Source organism: Crocuta crocuta, unplaced genomic scaffold (genome assembly GCF_008692635.1).
Source record: "Crocuta crocuta isolate KB4526 unplaced genomic scaffold, BGI_CrCroc_1.0 scaffold217, whole genome shotgun sequence".
Classification (NCBI taxonomy): Eukaryota; Metazoa; Chordata; class Mammalia; order Carnivora; family Hyaenidae; genus Crocuta; species Crocuta crocuta.
The window spans coordinates 310015-331949 of NW_027532208.1; the positions used below are offsets into that span (position 1 = coordinate 310015).

A 21935-nucleotide genomic window follows, 5' to 3' on the forward strand; every position below is an offset into this window, starting at 1 on the left:
TCCACAGCTATGCAAAACCCTGCATACATGAGGTTTGTCCCTTGTTCACGGGGGAGACGGGGACTCTGTGGATAATGAAAGACAAGGGGCGCCATATGCGTTCTGTCCTCAGAACCCAGGCCTTTGCCATACGCCAAACAGGGCTGGGGGACGGGGATGGGTACTTCAGGTCGGTCACCAACACCCGTTCTCCCCGTTACCTCAGTGAACTCCCTGGCTGCCGGTAACTACGGGAGCACCCCCTGCTCCACGCCAGGTGCTAAGCCAGGCACTGTGAACACAGAGATGCTTCAGACATAGGCCCTGCCCTCCAAGAGCCTCAAGTTCATGGGAAGGGTGGTCCCCACATCAGCCAGGACGTGCGCGGACAGCCCTGCAACAGTACCTATCCCTTGCTTGCTCCCTGCCTCGCCCTCCCCAACGGCACTGCCAGGCGGCAGCTGACACAGTGGGGAGGAGGTTGCTGCCAGCCTCTGGTATCAGGGCGAACCTGGCGAGGCTGCCTGGTGTTGGGGGGGGGGNCTGGCCGCAGCTGCGCGGAAGCGCTTGTCCTTCCGCCTGGACCCGCGGTGTCCGCAGCCACGGCCAGCCTCCACCCCAAGTCCTGCAGCGCTCGGAGGAGCCACGGAGAATACCGAGGATGGGACGAGCTTCTTCCTCACAGAGCCTCCTCAAGTCTGGTTGAGAAGGAGAAGGCGGAGAGAGGTCATGAAGACCTAGAACATGGCGTGAGTGCTGGCCAGGGGGCCTTGCGGCCGGGACGTCTCATGGAAGGCCTGCGGAGCCCCGGGAAGGCTTCAGGGAAGGGGCGGGCTTCGGGCCCCGCCAGGAGGGTGGGCAAATTTGGAGCAGTGGTGGGCCCGTCTTCCAGGGGGACCTGTGACACGGGCAGTGACGGCAGGCATTCAGAACACAGCTGTGGCTCTTCCTGATGAAAGAAAGGCTTCAACCTGCAATGCCTTCCCCTCCCCCACTCCCCCACCCCTGGAGCTGTCACCAGTGGTGGCGGGCGGGGCCTGGTGCGTTGGCGCAGTCACAGAGTGTCGTTTCTTGGGAATGGGGACTGGCTGGGGTTTTATTTCTTTGTTTTTTTTTTTTTTTCTTTTTAAGTTTATTTTGAGAGAGACAGCATGAGTGGGGCAGGGACAGAGAGAGAAGCCCAAGCGGGCTCCTCACTGTCAGCACGGAGCCCAACGCGGGGCTCTCACAAAACGGTGAACTCACGACCTAAGCTGAAACCAAGAATCAAGACACTTAACCGACTGAGCCACCCAGGTGCCCGCCCCATGGAAATGGGGACTTGTGACAGTTTCATTTCCTATGGTGTCATCACAGTGCGAGGCCAGGACCGAGGACATCCTGTTGACACCAACACTCAGCCTGCTGACCAGAACAGAACCACGGGGCAACCCTCGAAGGGGCCGGAGGGGGGGCTGCGGGCTGCTCCTTAGAGACCAGGATCGGGAGACTTTATGCTGATAAAGGCACCACTTTGGGCAACTACAGACTCGAAGCCCAAACCTCGCTCTGCTGGGGAAGATACATGTGGCCGCACATCTGGGCAGAATTCTGGTAGGATAGCAAGGAATGCATACAGAGGAAACTTTTGAGTATTATGAGTAAGAGAAAATTTCCATTCGTTTCCTAATCCATCCTAGGGAGAGGCCCTGTGAATGGCAGTGACGGAGGAAAACCCTCAGGAGGTGGCAAGCTGCTCCCAGAGATGAGAAAGTCATAGGGGAGCGGCACACGGGGCACGGAGAGCCCAAGTCACGTCAGCCCAAACCTCCCGAGTGTCACACGGGAGAAACCGACCTCTTCTGTGAGCCGAGGAGCGATGCTCTGAGGAAGCACGGACCTCACCCTACAGCCGATGGGCCATTCAGGAGCTAAAGCTTTAAAATGCAATGAATCAAAGGCCGTGATCATCTGAGGAGAAACCAGCCCTTATTCACCCCCTAAGATCCTAACTGCGGAGATGGCTAGTGCTCCTGGGAATGAGGGAACTCCCAGGGGCCCGCAGGGGGCTGCTGCGTGGAAGACGTTTGTATCAGAGAAAAGCACCATGAAAGGAACCTAGAGGGGCGTCTGGGGGGCTCAGTAGGTTGAGCTTCTGACTTCAGCTCAGGTCATGATCTCACGGTTTGGGGGTTCAAGCCCCGCATCGGGCTCTGTGCTGACAGCTCAGAGCCTGGAGCCTGCTTCGGATTCTGTGTCTCCCTCTCTCTCTGCTTCTTCCCTGCTTGTGCTCTTTCTCCAGAATAAATAAGTAGTGCAAGCACAGACTGTCTGTAAGGGATGCAGACGCTCTACACGACTGTTTGCTCAGGACAGTCATGCCATGTATTGTCCTTGGGGTCCACAGCACTGAGCGGAAGAGAAAAACCAAGGCTCTGGGGTTCCGTGTTTCTGGGCCTTTCCACGGGGCTACGGTATTTCTTCATCGCCCCTCCTCCTTCCTTGTCAAGTGTGGTGTCACCTTTTCTGTTCTTGCTGTGGCCTCACGAGGGTGTGGCAGGTCCCCGTGCCTTCACATATGCCCCACCTGTCCCGGTATTGTCCCGCACACAGGAGACCACTCGTCTGCTGGTGACAGCTGTGACATATTCCACCACTGGAGAATGCTCCCCAGAGGCGCTGCTGTGACTGGTCATCCACTCAACAGGCACTCTCTCCACATCTCTGTGCCGTGCCTGGCGCTATTATCCGTGCTGCGGACAAAGGACAGGTGGGGGAGGAGGCATCAGTGACAAGTGGTGTGGGTGACCTCAGGACAATGGTAGCACCTCTGAGACCACAGGCCAGTCTATGTTCCCTGGCTTCAGGAAGGGCCTCGGGAGAGCGCGCTGGGGACAGATGGAGGGAGGCAGAGGTCTGACCTCACGACTGTCTGCCGCCCGTCAGGCTAGCACACAAGTTCTCTGAGCAACCCTGCAAGCCTGGTACCCAACAGCTCCGCCCTGTAAATAAGGAAACTGAGGCACAGGCACAGCTAGGAAGTGGCAGAGCCAGGGCTTGACACTAGGGGTGTTCCACTCCTCAGGCCTCTGTCTCCCCACCACCACAGGCAGACAACTGCCCTTCAGCACTGCAGCTTCCTCGGGCTGCGTTTCCAGAGGCACAGGGGACAGCAAGAGGCACCTGGTGACCCGGGGAGAGGGGATGGAAGGTGGGGCGTGGACTGGCTTCTGCAGGCTCCACTTCAGGGAATAGGGACAGGCACACTCGCTCACCCCTTCTTCCATTCAGCAAAGCTGTATGGAACCCCGCGGAGCTCTGGGTGCTGGGGATGTGAGTGAGATTGACATGGCCTTGCCCTCACGGGGCTTCCATTCCGGGGGGTGGCAGATGATCCAGCAGGCTATGGGTTATGCGGAAGCACAGTGGACAGTCACGTAGCCCAGACTCGCAGGGCTGAGAGTGACTTCTGGGAAGGGGTAACGTGCCGGCTAAGACCCAAAGAGGAAGCACCAGCCTAGGGTGCAGAGAGGACGTGTGGGAAGGTGTGCTGTGTGAGGCGCAGAGGGAAAGGGGCACCAAGATGGCCAATGCAAGGTGACAGTGCGGGCGGGGAGGTGGGTGGTTCAGAATGGGCCCCAAGAAAGCCTGGAAACTGTGACCCTTAAGCCTGGAGATGACCCCAGCAGGCTGGAGGTTCAGCCCTTCCCTGGGAAGCCCCAGGCTGCAACAGCGAGGCGAGAGCTGTCCAAGGATTCAGGCAGTGATTTCTGTCTTCCCCCTTGTGAACCAACAAGGTTTCCAAGAAATGCACTGAGCAGGACTGGAGCTGGGAGCCTCTGGTTCAGGCCCCAAGCAGGAAGCGTCGGATGTGCATGAGCAAGCATCCCCCTCTTGCGGCTGAGAGAGGTATTGCCACCNCCCTGCTGCCCTGCTGGAGGTGGGTGTGGACCCCAGGGGGTTCCCCGCCTGTGAGACATCTGAACACTGGACAAAATGTATATGGAGGCTTAGGAACAAGTGCTAGAAGGACAGTCAATGTTGCAGATGACTTATTTTTTTTTTTCATTTTGTGCAGACGTGTGTAAAGTTTTCTGTTGCAGGGGCCCCTGTCAGTTNTCTGTTACAGACATGTACTACATTTGTTTATAAGTAAGTGTATTACCTTTTTGTTAAGGCAGAATGACAGAAAAGTGGCCCAAGAGGGGACTAAAGTGGAGACCGGGTGGCTGAGGTGGCAGTGGAACAGCTTGGTGATGAGCCGCTGCCCAGGCCAGCTCCCTGTGCCCTTCCATGCCTGGGGAGCACGAACCCGTCCAGCTGCAGGGCCACACCGAGGCCCGTGTTTGGGGACACGGCCTCCTGAAGGAGTCTTCCCTGATGTCCAGCCTGCCAGGTTGAGTGATATCGAGTGGTCAGGGACCCTCTCCCATGTGGGCTGATGCCGAATGAGGGCTGGGTCTGCCCAGAAACGGTGAGCTCGCGTGTTCCCTGTACATGGGGTCTGTGTCTGCACGTTTCTGACTCGGAACAAAGCACTCACCTGGCCTCCAGTTTGGGTCACTTTCATCACTGTCATGGCTGCTACTTCTCTCTCCTGCTTGAAACTCTTCTCTTGGGCAGGGCAGCTGCTTGGCCTCCCATCTGGAGTTTCCCTAATGCTGATCTAAGGTACTGGAGCATTCTGAGGCGTCTCCCAGCTCTGGTACCTGTGAAGAGTCACCGTGGGATCTTCTTCCAGCAAGTTCCTGACCTGAGCCGAACATCTCGTCCTTACTCTTCGGGCCACCATCTGTGATCATATGTGGAAAATCCAAATATTACCTGTTTGCTCCGCAAAGAAAGGCCATGGAAGTAAAATGCACATCTGCCAGGGGGATGGACTGAATAAACGATGACGTATAATAGAAATTTACTGACCATACATTTTTTTCTTCCAACTTTTTATTTAAATTCATACTTTTTTATATTTTAAATTTAAATTTTTCTTTAATGTTTATTTAACATTTATTTACTTTTGAGAGACACAGGGAGGGGGGACGAGGGGCAGAGAGAGGAGACACAGGATCTTAAGCAGGCTCCAGGCTCTGAGCAAACGTTCAGCACAGAGCCTGAATGCAAGGCTTGAACCCACGAACCGTGAGATCACGACCTGAGCCGAAGTCGGGCACTCAAGCGACTGAGCCATCCAGGCGCCCTAGTGTTTATTTTTGAGAGATAGAGCCCAAAGAGGGAGGGACAGAGAGAGAGGGAGACACAGAATCCGAAGCAGGCTTCAGGCTCCAAGCTGTCAGCAGAGAGCCCAATGCGGGGCTTGAACCCGTGAACTGCGAGATCATGACTGAGCCGAAATTGGATGCTTAACCGACTGAGCCACCCAGGTGCCCCTATATTTTTCATTTTTTTATGTTTTATTTTTGAGAGAGAGCATGAGCAGGGGAGGAATAGAGAGGGGAACAGGGGATTCAAAGGGGGCTCTATGCTGACAGCAGAGAGCCCTATATGGGGCTCGAACTCACGAATCACGTAAGATCATAAACTGGGCCAAAGTTGGATGCTCAGCTTACGGAGCCACCTAGGGGCCCCAATCATGCATTTTTTCATGCATGGTAATGAGGGGTGCATGGGGGGCTCAGTCAGTTAAGCGTCCGACTTTGGCTCAGGGCATGATCTCTCCTGGAGATGCTGGTCTCATCTGAGGTCTAGGGGTCTCTGGTGCAAGCAGGTGATAGCCATTAGATGCCGGACCCTAGAAAGGTCCCAAGGGTCAGGGAGGAGTTGCTGGGGTGGCCAAGGAGGCTGGGAGGTCACCTGGGGACACACAGCAGCAGCTGGACTTACCAACCAGTCCAGAAGCATTTCAATACTTTAACAACCCATCCATCCATTCTAGTGGGCACCAGATGAATGTCATGCTGGCGTCTGGCCTCCCCTAATTCTGTGTCCCACAGATCCCAATGGTGACAGGAGACTCTAGAAGCTGTCCAGTGTGTCACTTATTTCAGTGTGGGAGCGTTTCAATCAAACCACACTTCCACAGGAGGCAGTATGATGTTCTCCTGATGTGGGCATCCAGGAACATGTCCAAATCTGTGAAGTCTGCTCTTGGTTTCTCAGACTCAGGCAAAGATCAGGGGGCGCTGCTGATCTAAGGCAGCAGCCCCCTAGCAGTGGCACTTGNGCTCCAAGCTGTCAGCAGAGAGCCCAATGCGGGGCTTGAACCCGTGAACTGCGAGATCATGACTGAGCCGAAATTGGATGCTTAACCGACTGAGCCACCCAGGTGCCCCTATATTTTTCATTTTTTTATGTTTTATTTTTGAGAGAGAGCATGAGCAGGGGAGGAATAGAGAGGGGAACAGGGGATTCAAAGGGGGCTCTATGCTGACAGCAGAGAGCCCTATATGGGGCTCGAACTCACGAATCACGTAAGATCATAAACTGGGCCAAAGTTGGATGCTCAGCTTACGGAGCCACCTAGGGGCCCAAATCATGCATTTTTTCATGCATAGTAATGAGGCGTGCATGGGGGGCTCAGTCGGTTAAGCGTCCGACTTTGGCTCAGGGCATGACCTCTCCTGGAGATGCTGGTCTCATCTGAGGTCTAGGGGTCTCTGGTGCAAGCAGGTGATAGCCATTAGATGCCGGACCCTAGAAAGGTCCCAAGGGTCAGGGAGGAGTTGCTGGGGTGGCCAAGGAGGCTGGGAGGTCACCTGGGGACACACAGCAGCAGCTGGACTTACCAACCAGTCCAGAAGCATTTCAATACTTTAACAACCCATCCATCCATTCTAGTGGGCACCAGATGAATGTCATGCTGGCGTCTGGCCTCCCCTAATTCTGTGTCCCACAGATCCCAATGGTGACAGGAGACTCTAGAAGCTGTCCAGTGTGTCACTTATTTCAGTGTGGGAGCGTTTCAATCAAACCACACTTCCACAGGAGGCAGTATGATGTTCTCCTGATGTGGGCATCCAGGAACATGTCCAAATCTGTGAAGTCTGCTCTTGGTTTCTCAGACTCAGGCAAAGATCAGGGGGCGCTGCTGATCTAAGGCAGCAGCCCCCTAGCAGTGGCACTTGGCTTTGCAATGAGCCCTTACAGGCCCATTACAAAGCAGTGTATTGAATTCGGAGGATTCAGGGCAAACGAACAGTGATGTAATGACTGTTCTCTGAAGTAAGAGACAGGAGCGTGTCCAGTCCCTCCACCCTGCCTGCTCCTCCTTCGGGCTGGGATGGATGCTTTGTTGGATCGTTCTCTTTGATTCCCAACTGCCTGCCTTTCCCTGGGGCAGGCTTCCATCTGTATACCCAGGGTGGCTGGGTCTCCCGGGTTCCCTTCAAATGTGGAGTAGAGGATACGTGATGAAAAGAAGAAAGGTGCGATTACAGTCAGTAAAGGTCCCCGTGAGCCACACCGTGGAGCGCGGTGTAGCTACAAAGCTCCCATGCCAGAATTCAAAACAGCCCGATAGTGTGTCCAACATAACTCTTCAGGGACCGAAGGCCACTCAGCAGTGGCTGGGGCGCTGGTGGATGACCTGAGTCTCTGCTGTGCTCCAATGACCTTACTGAGTTCTGGACTTGAGGTCTCAGGCCAGTTTGATGATCACACTCAACTCCCAGCACAGGGCCATATGCTATATGTCCCATCTTGCTTTTTTAACACAGGAGTGCCCAGAAAAAAGGGTTGAAGACCCTGACCTGCTCCCCAGGGCATGCCTCGTCCTGCCGCCGGTGTGGAGCTCCCAAGATCTGTACTCGAACTATGGCTCAAGTGGCTGAAGCTGGTGACATGTGGTGATTCCTGTGGGGGTGGATTCGAGCAGGGGTGGGAAGCCGCCTCCCTCCCAGCAAACTTCTTGTCCTGGAGACCAGTATGAATATTGGGAGCTCTAGAGGCGATCAAGGTAGTTACGTGCTTTTTTTTGTTTCTAAGAGAATGTCTTGTTAGAGCTTTCCTGCTGGTGTATTTTTTATTTATTTTTTATTTTTTAAATGTTTTATTTATTTTGGAGAGAGAGAGAGAGACAGCGTGAGCAGGGGAGGGTCAGAGAGAGAGGGAGACACAAAATACAAAACAGGCTCCAGGCTCTGAGCTGGCTGTCAGCACAGGCCCGACGCGGGGCTTGAACCCACGAACCGTGAGATCATGACCTGAGCCGAAGTCAGTTGCTTAAACAACACCCAGGCGCCCCTGGCCAGTGTATTTTTTAAAAAAGATCTTATTCAAGTAATCTCCATGCCTAATGTAGGGCTCGAACTTACAATGCTGAGATCAAGAGCCACATGCTCTTCTGACTGAGCCAGCCAGTCGCCCCTTCCCCCCAGTGTATTTCTTTAAAAACTAGTCTTTCCTGACCACAGATATCCGTTCACTGCAAAAAATGAAATGTTACATACTTAATAAAAACGTTCAAAGAGAAAGTCCTTCATAATCTTATTTCTCAGAGATCATGTACATTTTTAAATTTTTATCTTATTAAAAAGAAAGTCCCCCAGCTGTACCAAGGTATAGTTGAGAATTTAAAAAATGTATACATGTAAGGTGCAGAACTTGGGTGATTTAGATTCAAGGTGGTTTTAAGATTATTTATTTTGAGAGAGTGTGAGAGAGAGACAAAAAGGCAGGTGGGGCAGGGAGAGAGAGAGGGGCAAAGAGAATCCCAAGAGGCTTCGAGCTATCAGCACGGAGCCTGATTTGGGGCTCAATCACATGAACCTTGAGATATGACCTAAGCCGAAATGAAGTGATGGATGCCTAACCAAGTGAGCCACTCAGGTGCCCCTACTTTGATTCAAGTTTTGAGAAGTTATTTTAAAAATGAAATAACTCAGTTCTATTAAGTGTAACTTGTATCTACTGATATGACTGTACTTCTGGAACTTTTCCCTCAATGTCATAGTTTCAAATATTCTGTCTGGTTGTCCTCCAAAGCCATCAGAACAACCCCAAAGTTCCAGTTTTCTTTTTTCTTTAAAAAAAAAAGTTTTTAAATGTTTATTTTTGAGAGAGAGAGAGAGAGAGAGAGAGAGCGAGCGCAGGCAAGGGGCAGAGAGAGGGAGACACAGAATCTGAAGCAGGCTCCAGGCTCTGAGCTGTCAGCACAGAGCCTGACGCGGGGCTTGAACTCATGAACCGCAAGATCGTGACCTGAGCCAAAGGTGGACACTTCACTGACTGAGCCACCCCGGCGCTCGCCCCAGAAGTCTCAGTTTTTCTGAATCCAACCTAACCTCTTCCCAGTGGCTTCTAGCTGAGCCGGGCAGTTCTCATTCCTGGTCTCTTACGAAGGTGAGGCCAAGGTGTCTGCTGAGCTGGAGAATTTTTCCAAACTTTGCATTTGTTGTCTCCAGAAATAACAAGTTTTCTAAAAACAGCCTCTGCTGGCCTTTCAGCAAGAAGAGATACAGTGAAGTCAAGAACACAGCGACTAAGGAGACCCAGGACTGGGCAGCTCAGCCAGAAATGTGAAACTGACTCATGTGATAGAAGAATGTGTCTTTCAGAACGGTTTACATTTCAGTGGCTTAAGTAATGACTTAAATGAAGCACATTGTGGTAAAACTGAGAATCAGAATGTCAGGAAACAAATCAACCTAGGAGATGATCCTATGTTTCATTCCATCAAATGATCGAATTTGATCCCCAAAGGCACCAGGGAAGAGAGAAGAGGAACACGGAGACATGGTGTTGGGTCAAAACCAACGTGACCCTCATTTTCTTTGGAAGACCTACCCCTCCCTATCTCCAGAAGTTAGTTCTCTCCTCTACCTGCTGACCTGGTTCATTTACTCACTCGAGCCCTCCAGCATGACTCCTACCTCCTTTCCATCGCCTGTGGGTGGGGGTGGGGGTGCCCTCCCTACCCCAGCCCTACTGCCTCTGAGCAGGATGGCTGTGAACTGCTTGAGCACCAGCAGCTCCGGGATGGACAACTTGCAGACCATCCCTGTGCCCTCAGCCACTGGCGGGGGCTCCTGGAGCCAGCTTAGAACCTGGTGAGGTTCAGGGCTTCCAGGTCTTAGAACTCTCTGAAGTGTGGACTGGCTGGTTTTCTGGGAAGCTGATTACCTGGCAGCCATGGTCTCTTTCCCCTATGACTGGTCCTCTGCTTCCACGTTCATGGTCAAAATCCTGTCCTGCTTCTGAAGGATCCGGGGGTGTTGGGACACAGCCCTCCTCACTGCTGTGGTCATTCTTGCCTGAAGAAGTCCCCAAGGAGGCTCGCTTATGCCGTGGGAGGGTTCGTTTCAGAGAAACTCTTCCTGAACGTCTTATTTCAGAAACTTTCTGAAACACAACAGAATGAACCAAAAACCCCTTGATTATGGTCCTTTTCAATATCACTACAGAGAATAAAAGAGTACAATGCACTCTCTGGCATCCCTCACTCAGTTTTCATTTCCTGCTGTTTTCTCCCCTCTGGCCACACAAGCGAATCTCAGACATCATTTCACCCGTAAAATCTGTTGTAGATGTCTCTAAGACACGTTTCCTTTTTAAAGCATAATCCTAACAGCCTTATCACAACTAAACTTTTTAAACAGTAACTGGTTTCACCCATCAACGCTCACATTTCCCTGATTTTTAAAAATTGCACAATTGGTTATTAGACCCATGATCTGAAAACAGTTTACAGGGATGCTTTTGGCTGATGAATCTAATCTATAGGTCCACTTCCCTCGTTTAAAAAAAGAATAATTTTTTAAAAATCTTGTAATTTGTTAGAAGTGCTTCAGCTGCCTGTTAGAACGAAGTGACACTTAAGAGACATTTGGGAGCCAGTTCTGTGCCAGGCACGGTGCTCCGTGATGTGGAGAGAGGCGTGAGCACACAGACAAGGGCCTGACCCTCTCTCTGGGGTAGATCACGGACTCTCTCTGGGCTTCGCCCCCCCGCCCCCCTTCTCTAGCAGAAGAGACCGGACTAACTGCTCCCTCGAGGCCCCGCTCTGATGCCGCTCTCATCGCTACTACCCACTGTGCCCACTGTGTTAGCCTCCGCACCACGCCTGCCAGCTACCTTCCCCGGAGCCGGGGCCGACACCCCGCCTTTCCCGGAAGCTGCCCTCCTGCCTGAGCTCCCGAAAGCCGAGGCAAAGCCATCTCTGTCCGAAGGGCGGGTCTGGCTGCGACTCCCGAGCGTTCTTCAACCGCGGGGGCGAGTAACTGTCGGAACTCCGACCTCAGCGCACTGGCCCGGCTCCCACCCAACTACAATTCCCAGAGGCCTCTTCGGCGAGCCGGTCAACGCGGAGACCGGCCGGGCTCGTGGGTTCTGCAACCGTCAGTGGCCTGGGCCTGAGGAACAGTCCCCACAGCTTCCAAACGGACAGGTCACGTGTCCCTGACACCCAGGCCTTGGTTCTGGGGTCCGAGGAGACGGGACCCTTACGCCTAACAGAGGCCACGGGAAGACGGAACTACATTTCCCAGAGGGCCCCGGGCGCACTCCGTTCTGGTTGCGCGGCACAGAACCAGTAACACCGACCTGCTGCTAAAGGAGACAAGTCCCGAGTATTTGGGCTCCTGAAGCCTGTGAAATGAGGAGCGAGATACAGAAAAGAGAGATAGAGGAGGAAAGGAGAATGGGAAATCTGGTTATGAAGCAACTGTAAGCAGCGCATCCCCATCTGTTTACCTTTTCCACGGACGCTCAGGGTCGGAGGGAGCATCGCACAGCCCTCCGGGAAATGCAGACGACGCTGCCCTAAGGACTATGGGAAATGTAGTCATTGATTAACTGTCACTCCCTTGAGCACCTGCGAAAAACCAGGCGCGCCGAAGATAGGGTATTAAACTCGCCGCCTTCTTTCTAGTCCACCCAAACACAAATTTTACTCCCTACGTTGTTACAGAACTTGTCCTGTTTTCGATGCTGTATTTCAGACACCCTGCATTTCCTAGACAACCTGCCCCCAGTCATGTTCCCCTACGCGGCCACCGAAGTAATTGTCCCTATTCTGTTTAGGGCTCTTCAGCGGCTAATATAATCAAGTCCAGGCCCACGCTCCTTAACCGACATATACGTTTGACCTAACTAACTGCTTTGCGCTAGTTTCCTCATACATAAGAACCATTCTTTTTAGGGGGCACCTGGGTGGCTCAGTCTGTTTAGCCTCCAATTCTTGATTTCAGTTCACGTCATGATCCTAGGATCATAGGATCGAGTCCATTGTGGGAGCCTGCTTAAGATTCTCTCTTTCTCCTTCTGCCCTTCTCCCCTACTCACCCTCTCGCTCGCTCTCAAAAAAAGGACCATTCTATTTAAAATGTTCATCTAATTTGTGATTGATACTTTAAAACCATTGTCACTTTTTTTTTTAAGTTTATTTATATGTTTTGAGAGAGGGAGAGGGAGAGAGAATCCTAAGCAGGCTCTGAGCTGTTAGCGTGGAGCTGGACGCAAGGTGCGAACCCACGAACCACTAGACCATGACTTGGGCGGAAACCAAGAATTGGAGTTTTAACAGACTGAGTCACCCAGGCACCCCATCACTGTATTTTTAATGCAAAGCACAACTTTCTGCTTTTAACCGTTGCACCCCCCCAAAAAAAGGGTGATAAATTCCAAGTATAGATTTGCAAAATATTCTTGAAATGTACTTGAAATAGGTTTCTTTAAGTAGAAACCAAGTCACTAAATACTGATAAAATTATAATTTTATGCCTCTGGACAAAATATTTCATTACATGATATGGGTAACACACATGTAGGTGTTTTCCAGGCTTTGTAAATTCAAACAAAAGAGGGAAGAAAGGATGGTTCTTGTATAAAGTGCTTGTCACAAAACTCCAGTTAGACAATAATGCAAACTAAGTGAGTTATTTTTTTTAATGTTTTATTTATTTCTAGGAGAGAGAGAGAGAGAGACAGCGTGAGCAGGGGAGGGTCAGAGAGAGAGGGAGTCACAGACCGAAACAGGCTCCAGGCTCTGAGCTGGCAGTCAGCACAGAGCCCAACGCAGGGCTCGAACCCACGAACCGCGAGATCATGACCTAAGCAAAAGTCGGACGCTTAACCGACTAAGCCACCCAGGAGCCCCTAAGTGAGTTGTTTTTATTTTGCACTTTGAATGTCTAAGAACTAGAATTCTGCTCCCATCCAAAGACCTGAGCCTTTGGGGGTGAATCTGTACTGAGGCTTTCGAGAAAGGAGGCATATTTTTAAAGCTATCAGAAAGCCTAGATAGGAATGAACCGTAGAGTGCAGGAAGACAGATGAGGTGTTGCTCACATCAAAGCACTGAGCACTTTCCTTTTGAAGTGGGAATACTTGGCAGACACAACATTTCCATTGGCTTTTAACTGGTAGGAAGAATGGCCAGTATCATAAATGTAGAGAATTATTTAACTGATAAAGCAGTTTTGAAGTCACATCAAAAATATGTAACCTGCTACTATTTCAAAAACAGTTTCCTCCCTCCTCACTAATTTAATGTCTTTGGGCTGGTTTTTAAAACAGGGAGTCTTCACTTGTTGCTTGAGGAAAGAATACATTTGTTGAGAAGGTATCAGCCAAAGCTAAGATATTCTCAACCATCAGGTGGGGAAAGCTAAAGTCAAGACCTAGACATAGAAGACATATTTCAGCATAATGTTCTTAAAATTTTTTTTAATGTTTATTTTTGAGAGAGAGAGAAAGAGTGCAAGCAGGGGAGGGGCAAATAGAAAGGGAGACACAGAATCCAAAGCAGGCTCCAGGCTCTGAGCTGTTAGCACAGAGTCTGACGTGGGTCTTGAACCCATAGAACTGTGAGATCATGACCTGAGCCGGAGCTGGACGCTTAACCAGTGAGCCATCCAACTTAACCAGTTGGGCCATTGGTGCCCCAATTCAGCATAATTTTCTTAAGTGGTACAAGCAGATCTTTTTTTATGAGTATCTTTTTTAATGAGTATCTTTTTTAACTCATCTGTTTACATTAAAAAAATTTTTTTTAATGTTTTATTTATTTCTGAGAGAGAGAGACACAGCGTGAGCAAGCGAGGGTCAGAGAGAGAGGGAGACACAGAATCTGAAGCAGGCTCCAGGCTCTGAGCTGGCNCATCTTTTTTAACTCATCTGTTTACATTAAAAAAATTTTTTTTTTAATGTTTTATTTATTTCTGAGAGAGAGAGACACAGCGTGAGCAGGCGAGGGTCAGAGAGAGAGGGAGATAAGAACTGAAGCGGGCTCCACACTGTCAGCACAGAGCCCAATGCGGGGCTCGAACCCACGGACTGCAAGATCATGACCTGAGCCGAAGTTGGACGCTTAACCGACTGAGCCAGACAGGTGCCCAAAGTTTTTATTTATTTTTGAGACAGAAAGCATGAGCTGTGGAGGGGTAGAGAGAGAGGGAGATAAGAACTGAAGCGGGCTCCACACTGTCAGCACAGAGCCCAATGCGGGGCTCGAACTCATAAGCATTGAGATCATGGCCTGAGCTGAAGTCAGGCCCTTAGCTGACTGAGCCACCCAGACAAACCTATTTATTTTTTTATTTTAGAGAGAAAGAGAGTGTGAGAGCATGTGAGTAGGGAGGGAGGGGCGGAGAGACAGAGAATCTCATCGTGGAGCCCGATGTGGGGCTTGATCCCACCACTCTGCAATCATGACTGCGTGGAAATCAAGAGTTGGACACTCAACCAACTCAGCCATCTAGGTGCCCGTGGACGCTTCTGTTTAAAGACACCATATTTAATATATGTTGTTGATTCATCCACATCGAACTTACAGCCAGCACTCATGCTGGAATTTTTCTCCGTAAGGCATGTCACATCCTTTCTGTGCTTAGGAACACTAGCCAGTACTTCCGCACCGCATTTGGGGTCATTTTAAACANGAGGCTTATCTAAAGCACTTGTTTTTCTCCGTGAGGCATGTCACATCCTTTCTGTGCTTAGGAACACTAGCCAGTACTTCCGCACCGCATTTGGGGTCATTTTAAACAGCGAAACCACTAACGAATAGCACAAAAATGTGTCACGGTGCTAAACAGGCTGTGACAGGCACATTTGTTTATTGTATGACAGCTGGAACAAGAAGGCAGAGTGTGGCCTTGCTCAGCCTCAGCTGGAAATGCGTGTATCTGGGGGTTCACATTTTTTGCCACTCTGAGTAACAGTGAGAGCACTTTGAGGGCTGGTCTGGGGGTTACAAGTACGTTTCAGCCGGTAGGCAAGTTTGCGAATGTAGAACCCAGGAATGAGGATAAAGTGTACCTTTATTTGGCCTCACGTGTGGTCCAGGTGTCCCCATTATCTAGGAGGATGGGAGCATGGGATTTAGACCAATTACAGAAAATGCAGAATCTATAACTTGCCCCCGTATCTAAGGTGTAAAACTTAATTTTGGAACTCAACCGCACTATGATCTAGAGGAGCAGAAGGGCAGCTCTGTGAGGGCGGAGATTTGTACGTTTTGCTCCTGCTGTCCATAGTCGGTGGCTAGAACAGCGTAACAGGACACGTCAGTATTTGTTGAGTGAATTAAGGATTGTATCATTTGGTTCGGACAGTTTATAATTCCACAATTTTCATAACTTGATGTCTATGAAGAGGAAAGAAAAACACCTCAGTTTTCCAGCTCTGGGAGAGGTCTGGGGCAAAGGAATCAGAATTCAGTAACAGCATTTTCTCAACGGAACGAAGGACAGAGAACAAACGGTAGGAGTCAACTCCCTGGCTGACGGTACCGCAGAGCAGACAAGGAAGATCTCTTCCAAGGCCATGGGGAGGATGCATCAGCAGTTGGACAAGGTTTGAGATCTGCCTGGGAAATGACCTCACCCCCTCCATGATGTGGAAGAGTCCGGATAAAGGCTGGTCAGGTGATAATCGACATTTCTTCCCGGTCTCGGCTTTCAGACACTGAGTTGATGACGCTTTTTAAGTACTTTATGAACTCCATCCTGATCTCTTCGGGGTCGTCCTCAAGATTCGAGTGCACCAGCTTCAGCTTGTTCAAGGGGGGTGCTTAAAAAGGGAAACAACATAATGAGGCATGAGCTTTTAACCAGGTGCCATTTCTAGCTCCTGCTGAGCCGAGTCTTACAGAAGCCAATTGGTTTAGTTTTCTAGGGTCCAAAAGTAAAGTTGTGTCTTTCCTGACATGATTTAACAGATGCAGGTTCAACCACGGGCTTCTGCCGATGCACTCAGCATAGTGCTTGGCATACAATGGATGCTCAATAAATAGTGCCACCACACTGCCACCTGGCCATAGACTAACAGCTCCACCGGCCACTTCCAGGTCCTCTTTGTTCTTACACCAGAAAGGAAGAGATTTCTGAACATCGTGAGTTATTTTCCATGAGCACTTTGTCACCTCTGTGGCAGTGTGTGTTACATACTAATAGGAGTTTTTCTGGAAAAAAGACCAGTCAGAAAAGAAGGTCCCTGGGACACCTGGGGGGCTCAGTCGGTTGAGTGTCTGACTTCGGCTCAGGTCATGATCTCATGTGAGTTTGGGCCCCGCGTCAGGCTCTGTGCTGACAGATCAGAGCCTGGAGCCTGCTTCGGATTCTGTGTTTCCCCCTCTCTCTGCCCCTCCCCTGCTCATGCTCTGTCTTTCTCTGTCTCTAAATAAACATTAAAAAAAAAAAAAGAAAGAATGTCCGTAATAGTACTGAGGAGTGGCTAAAACCAGGTTTCTTCCCCTCTTGGTGTCTGCCTGCTTTTAAAGTGTCTCTTTCCTGGCCTGGATGCTACAGCAGACAGGTCTTCCGACCTGGTGATTCTAGTTTACATGGCAGGAAAAACTAATGCCTAGGACACCGTAGGTGCCAAATAATTGTACGCAGCAGCTGGTTTCAAATGATCAGAATGTTCAAGACAAGAGCGGGAAGGAGAATTCCGGTGTGCTTACACAGAGACAGGCTCCCTTTATCACTTCCGGAGCCGGGTTTGTGGTGCGCGATTAACAGACACTGAGCATCCTGCAGGAGCTGCTGCTGGACGAAGCAGGAATGCCACATGTCGATTTCCTTCAGGTGGCTCGGTGTGTCGGCATTGAAGACGATCACCACTCCGTGCGAGTCCTTCATCAGGGCTGGCCAGCAAGACTCGAACCTGCAAGGGATTCAGAGTAGATGTTAGGTGCTTCTGGCTTCCAACTGTTGGACTTTAAAAATAACATCTTGGGGTGCCCGGGTGGCTCAGTCAGGTTAGCGCCTGACTGCAGCTCAGGTCATGATCTCGCAATTCAGGAGTTCAAGCCCCATGTCGGGCCCTATGCTGACAGCTGAGAGCCTGGAGCCTGCTTCGGATTCCGTGTCTCCCCCTCTCTCTGCCTCTCCCCTGCTCACACTCTGTCTCTTAGAAATAAATAAACATTAAAAAAATGTATAAAAATAATGTCTTAGTGTTAATTGACAGATGACCTCTCATTGTGTCATAACCCAATCCTTAAAGTTTTCAAATAATTGATCAAGCGCCTAATACATTCTAGGAAGTGTGCTGGGCCCGGGTCCAAGGTGCTTGGTGGGCAGCTGGGGTTTAGAGTCATTTGATGAAGCAAACCCTCTTGAAAGGAAACGTACGTACTTGGGGTCACCGCCACAATCCCATAGCTCAAATTCACACGCCGTGCCTTTGTTGTTGCTGGTAACATGTGGGTTCTCAAATTCCAGGATCCTAATAAAACAAAAGCAGCACCTCTCCTTCGGACATGTTATACTCATGGCATTGCCACCATTAAGCATGGGGGGCGGCGATCTCGGGGAGACAGATTTGTCAGGGCTCACCTTACTCCTTGGGTCGGGTTGTATTCAGTGATGTCAGATGATTCTGTCAGGAAGTTGGCCAAAACGGTTTTTCCACTCTGTGGAAATGAAGATAAGAAAAGGGCCCCGCTGCAGAGCAGAGAAGTGAACCCTGAGTGGGCCCTCCAATAGCTGGCTTGGGGCCCAGTGTGATGGCTGCAATGGCATCACCAAGAAGGCTCTCTCTGGCTGGGAGGACCTCATTGCCTTTCTGTATGTGGTGGGTGTGGCCTGGTCCGGGACCTGGGGTCCTCATGCTCTCTCTGCCACCGGGTGACCTTACCCACACTGATTTCCCTGGCTGGCTCTCCATTAACTTGTCTGAGAACAGAGAGGAGCTGTTAGTGTGAGTCTCTCTCCTGCCACGCTCCTCTCCACTTCAAGAAACCAGTCTGCCACAGATACGAAGCCAGAAAGGGGAAGGGGGTTCCTCAAGGTCACAGAGAAGTTCAAAGTCAGAGCTGCGTCCCAGTGGCTGGCCCTGCCACACTCTCACACAGGGCCGTTTCTCCTTCTAGATAATACGAGTCCTACACATTCCCAGTAACAAAACAGCCCTCCTGGGCCCTCCACCCCAAATACCCATCTGTCTGTCCCCTCTATTCCCTCCCCAAAGGTAATGACTATGATCTGTTTTCAGGAATTTTTGGTACATTTGTGCCATTCATTTGACAAATATTGTATATGCTTAGATATAAGATAAGGGATTTTTCTTCCCCCAAATTATTCGCCAGAAGGGAATCTCTTACACTTGAGTCCTTGTAAAAATCTCTGAAATTATGCCCTGCTCTCTCTCGAGTGTTTGATTTTGAACAACTGCTTAACTAGAACACTTTCGATCAATACCAGTTTTGGGGGCTTGTAGAGGTCACTTGAAAGAATCAGAGAGTGGGGGGCTTAATACTGTGCTAAGAATTTTTCCCGAGCCTACGGCCTCACAAATTAAATGTCACTTAAAAATAACACGGTTGAGTGGTCATGTTTGGGGAGATCATGAATATTTATAGGATAAACACATTAAGCAAATGGCCTGATATTATAGGAATGGTTCTTCCAGCTAGAATACATTTCCAGGAACAGGGTCCTACTCAGATTCAAAAGTACTTATGTCCTAAACTACTCAGATAATGTGCTTTGTCATGTCGTTTAAAAGTGGCTCTAGTCATAAAATTAACTTGGGTGTCAAAGGTGCAGGAGAGGGGTTTGAATTTTTTTTGGGGGGGGGTGACTTGAATTTTAAAACTGTGTCATGAGGGGCACCTGGATGGCTCAGTTGGCGAAGCATCCAACTCTTGGTTTTCGCTCAGGTCTATCTCATGGTTCATGAGTTCAAGCCCCAAGTGGGGCTCTGCGCTTGGGATTTTCTCTCTCTCTCTGCCCCTCCTCTGCGCATGGTGAATGCTCTCTCTCTCTCTCAAAATGGATACATAAAACTAAAACAAAAAACAAAAAACTATCATGAAATGCTACTATGGAATAAAACAGCATTTCCAAATTAATATATATCTTAATGTTCCTTTAAATGTATACATAAAACATTCTAAAAGTGTATTGATATATTTCATCTATGCCCTTAAAGTTTAAACATACATGTCAGGCAAAACCAATTGATTGAGGGGAAGGGTTCTTCTGGGAAAATGAAGAAGCTGCCTGTGAAGTACTTAAGGGATTAAGTGTCTACCTTGCCAGGTGCTGTTGAACACATACGATAAAGTAGTCCTAAGGACTACGATAAAAATCAAACAGGATAGGGGCGCCTGAGTGGCTCAGTCAGTTACGTCTCTGACTCCTGGTTTCAGTTCAGGGCATGATCTCAGGGTTTGTGGGTTTGAGCCCCACATCAGGCTCCATGACGGCAGCCTGCATAGGATTCTCTCTCATTCCCTCTCTCTCTCTCTCTGCCCCTCCCCACTCACTCTCTCAAAAGAGATAAGCTTTGAAAAAAATTAAAAATCAAACAGGATAATGCCATGGGGACTTTGAACTGGGTGGTCAAGGAAGGCTGGAATGGGTGAAGTTTACTTTTTTATTTATTATTTTTTAAAATGTTCATTTATTTTTGAAAGAGAGAGACAGAGTATGAGCGGGGCAGGGGCAGAGAGAGACACAGAATCCAAAGCAGGCTCCAGGCTCTGAGCTGTCAGCACAGAGCCTAACGCGGGCTCAGACCCATGAACTGTGAGATCATAACCTGAGCTGAAGTCAGAGGCTTAGCCCACCTAGGCGGTCCTGAATGAGGGAAGTTTAAACTGAGATTTGAATGACAAGCAGTCAACCGAGGCTTCCAAGGAGAGAAAATAACTAGATGGATGACACCAAGCAGGAATGGGCGCAGCATGTTAAAGGACTAGAAAGGTTCGCAAATCTGCAGAGTATTGGGGTAGAGAGGGATGTGCCTATGTGGATATATACTTTGTGGTTGAAGCTGGGTGATGAGTACCAGGAGCTCATTGTTTTTTCTCCCTTTGTATATATTTGAGAATTTCCAATTAAAAAAAATAGAAGATATATATGCTTGGTTTACTTTTCATAATTCTGTGCATATTGTGATTACTTGTCTATTTCACTTACTAGTTTATGTCTTGGTGACTTCTCTATGTCACTCCACACAGATTTGCCTCCTTTTAACTGCTGGAGTCTTCCCCAGTAAGAAGTCCCTTAGTTTATTTAGAACTAAATAGGCACCTAGGGTGTTTCCAACTGTTCAATACCATACATGGCCTCTGGGGAACATAAGTAAGTAGACAGGGGAAGGGAACATAGCTACTGTAGGTTTTGAGAAATGTAATTGCTGCACTAAAAACTATGCACATTTATTTTTATTTTTTATTAAAAAAATTTTTTTAATGTTTTATTTATTTCTGAGAGAGAGAGACAGCATGAGCGGGGGAGGGTCAGAGAGAGAGGGAGACACAGAATCCAAAACAGGCTCTAGGCTCTGAGCTAGCTGTCAGTGCAGAGTCCAATGCAGGGCTCGAACCCACGAATCGTGAGATCATGACCTGAGCAGAAGTTGGACACTTAGCCGACTAAGCCACTCAGGCGCCCCCTATTGCACATTTATTTTAAATGTGTTTGTTTTTGAGAGAGAGACAGAGTGCAAGCTGGGGAGAGGCAGAGAGGGAGGGAGACAGAATCTGAAGAAGGCTCCAAGCTTCAGCTGACAGCACAGAGCCCCTATGTGGGGCTGGAACCTGTGAACCAGGAGTTCATGACCTAAGCCAAAGTCGAACACTTAACCAACTGGGCCACTCAGATGCCCTGCAAGCTAAGCACATTTTAAGGTTTAATAATTGGACTGCCAAAAAAGCTGTTATCAAGTCCCCGTCAACGGAATCCTAAAGTACTCATTTCCCTACAAGCATCCTCATGCTTCACGTTACCAGTGTTCTAACCTTTTTTCATCCGCACCAACGGGGGGCAAATTAGAGTCATCTTCTTGTTTTAATTTGTGCTCTTGTTGACTGTGAGGCTGAATAGCTCTTATACTTATTGGCTAGCTGTACTTGTGTGCACAGACTGCTCGATTTTCTATTGAGTTCTCGTTACTGATTTGGAAACTTCCCTCTGCTTTCTACCTATTCTTTCTTTGTAATGTATTTTGCAGATACTCTCCCCAGGCTTAACTTCGCTGTCATTTCTTTTAAGGCTTCCTCATTTTTGTGTTGTGCTTGAGGTGACTTTCCTTGTCTCAAGATGAATAACACATCTCTCCGAATACGCACATACTACAGTGATTTTCAACGTGGAGTCCCTGGACGAACAGTGTCAGTAAAAGGCAGATTCTGAGACCCCTCCCACACCCACTGAATCAAAACAGTGGGACAGGACTGGCCAATTGTGATGCGTGCAGGAGATGGTGAATATTCACTATTTCCACGTTGTTGTTGTTTTCCACATTTAGCTTTAGTTCAAGGGAATCTTATTCCTGTGTTTGACGTCCGAACGTAGATTTAATTCCTACTACCACCACCATACACACACTATGAGCGAACGGTTCAAAGACCATGTAACAGACTTTCCTCTCTCTACGTTTCTTGTCCCACAGGCATGTTCCTTAGGGCCAACCTCACTGGCAAAGGACAGTCGTGGGACCTAGACTCCGCTTCCAAAATGCTACTCACGACTTTCAGGCCTCACGAAAACGGGGTCAATGTCTGGGGACGCTGAGCTCCCACTGAGGCCAGCGGCGCATACCGGGTGGGCGCGGTGCGACAGGGATCC

The 21935-nt window shown here is 49.4% G+C and overlaps 1 protein-coding gene and 2 long non-coding RNA genes across 4 annotated transcripts; 1 reads left to right on the forward strand and 2 right to left on the reverse strand.

Annotated features, from left to right (window-relative positions):
- Nucleotides 1–535: 535 nt before the first annotated feature.
- Nucleotides 536–4869, forward strand: LOC144242796 (uncharacterized). Its single transcript, XR_013338470.1, has 4 exons — nt 536–728; nt 2572–2728; nt 3756–3867; nt 4582–4869. It is a non-coding gene; the product is annotated as an uncharacterized LOC144242796 (long non-coding RNA).
- Nucleotides 2652–11652, reverse strand: LOC144242797 (uncharacterized). Of its 2 annotated transcripts, none has more exons than XR_013338472.1 (4): nt 11605–11652; nt 10036–10254; nt 4502–4750; nt 2652–2711 (listed from the first exon to the last, which is right to left on the reverse strand). It is a non-coding gene; the product is annotated as an uncharacterized LOC144242797 (long non-coding RNA). The 2 variants fall into 2 exon arrangements; XR_013338471.1 differs by lacking the exon at nt 11605–11652 and adding an exon at nt 10987–11109.
- Nucleotides 11653–15155: 3503 nt separating this feature from the next.
- IFT22 (intraflagellar transport 22) lies at nt 15156–17576 on the reverse strand. The gene is made up of 3 exons (XM_077777816.1): nt 17494–17576; nt 16817–17019; nt 15156–15924 (listed from the first exon to the last, which is right to left on the reverse strand). Exons 2-3 carry the CDS (start codon nt 16992–16994, stop codon nt 15776–15778), a joined length of 327 nt encoding a protein of 108 aa, XP_077633942.1. The 5' UTR covers nt 16995–17019; nt 17494–17576; the 3' UTR covers nt 15156–15775.
- Between the last annotated feature and the right edge of the window lie 4359 nt (nt 17577–21935).

What these genes read in the sequence shown, in the direction of transcription:
- IFT22 (XM_077777816.1), bottom strand. Translation starts at nt 16,994, where the DNA reads ATGAAGGACTCGCACGGAGTGGTGATCGTCTTCAATGCCGACACACCG. An exon ending in TAAAGGGAGCCTGTCTCTGT is followed by an intron (nt 15,925 to 16,816) that starts GTAAGCACACCG and finishes TCCCTTTTTAAG; the next exon opens with CACCCCCCTTGAACAAGCTG.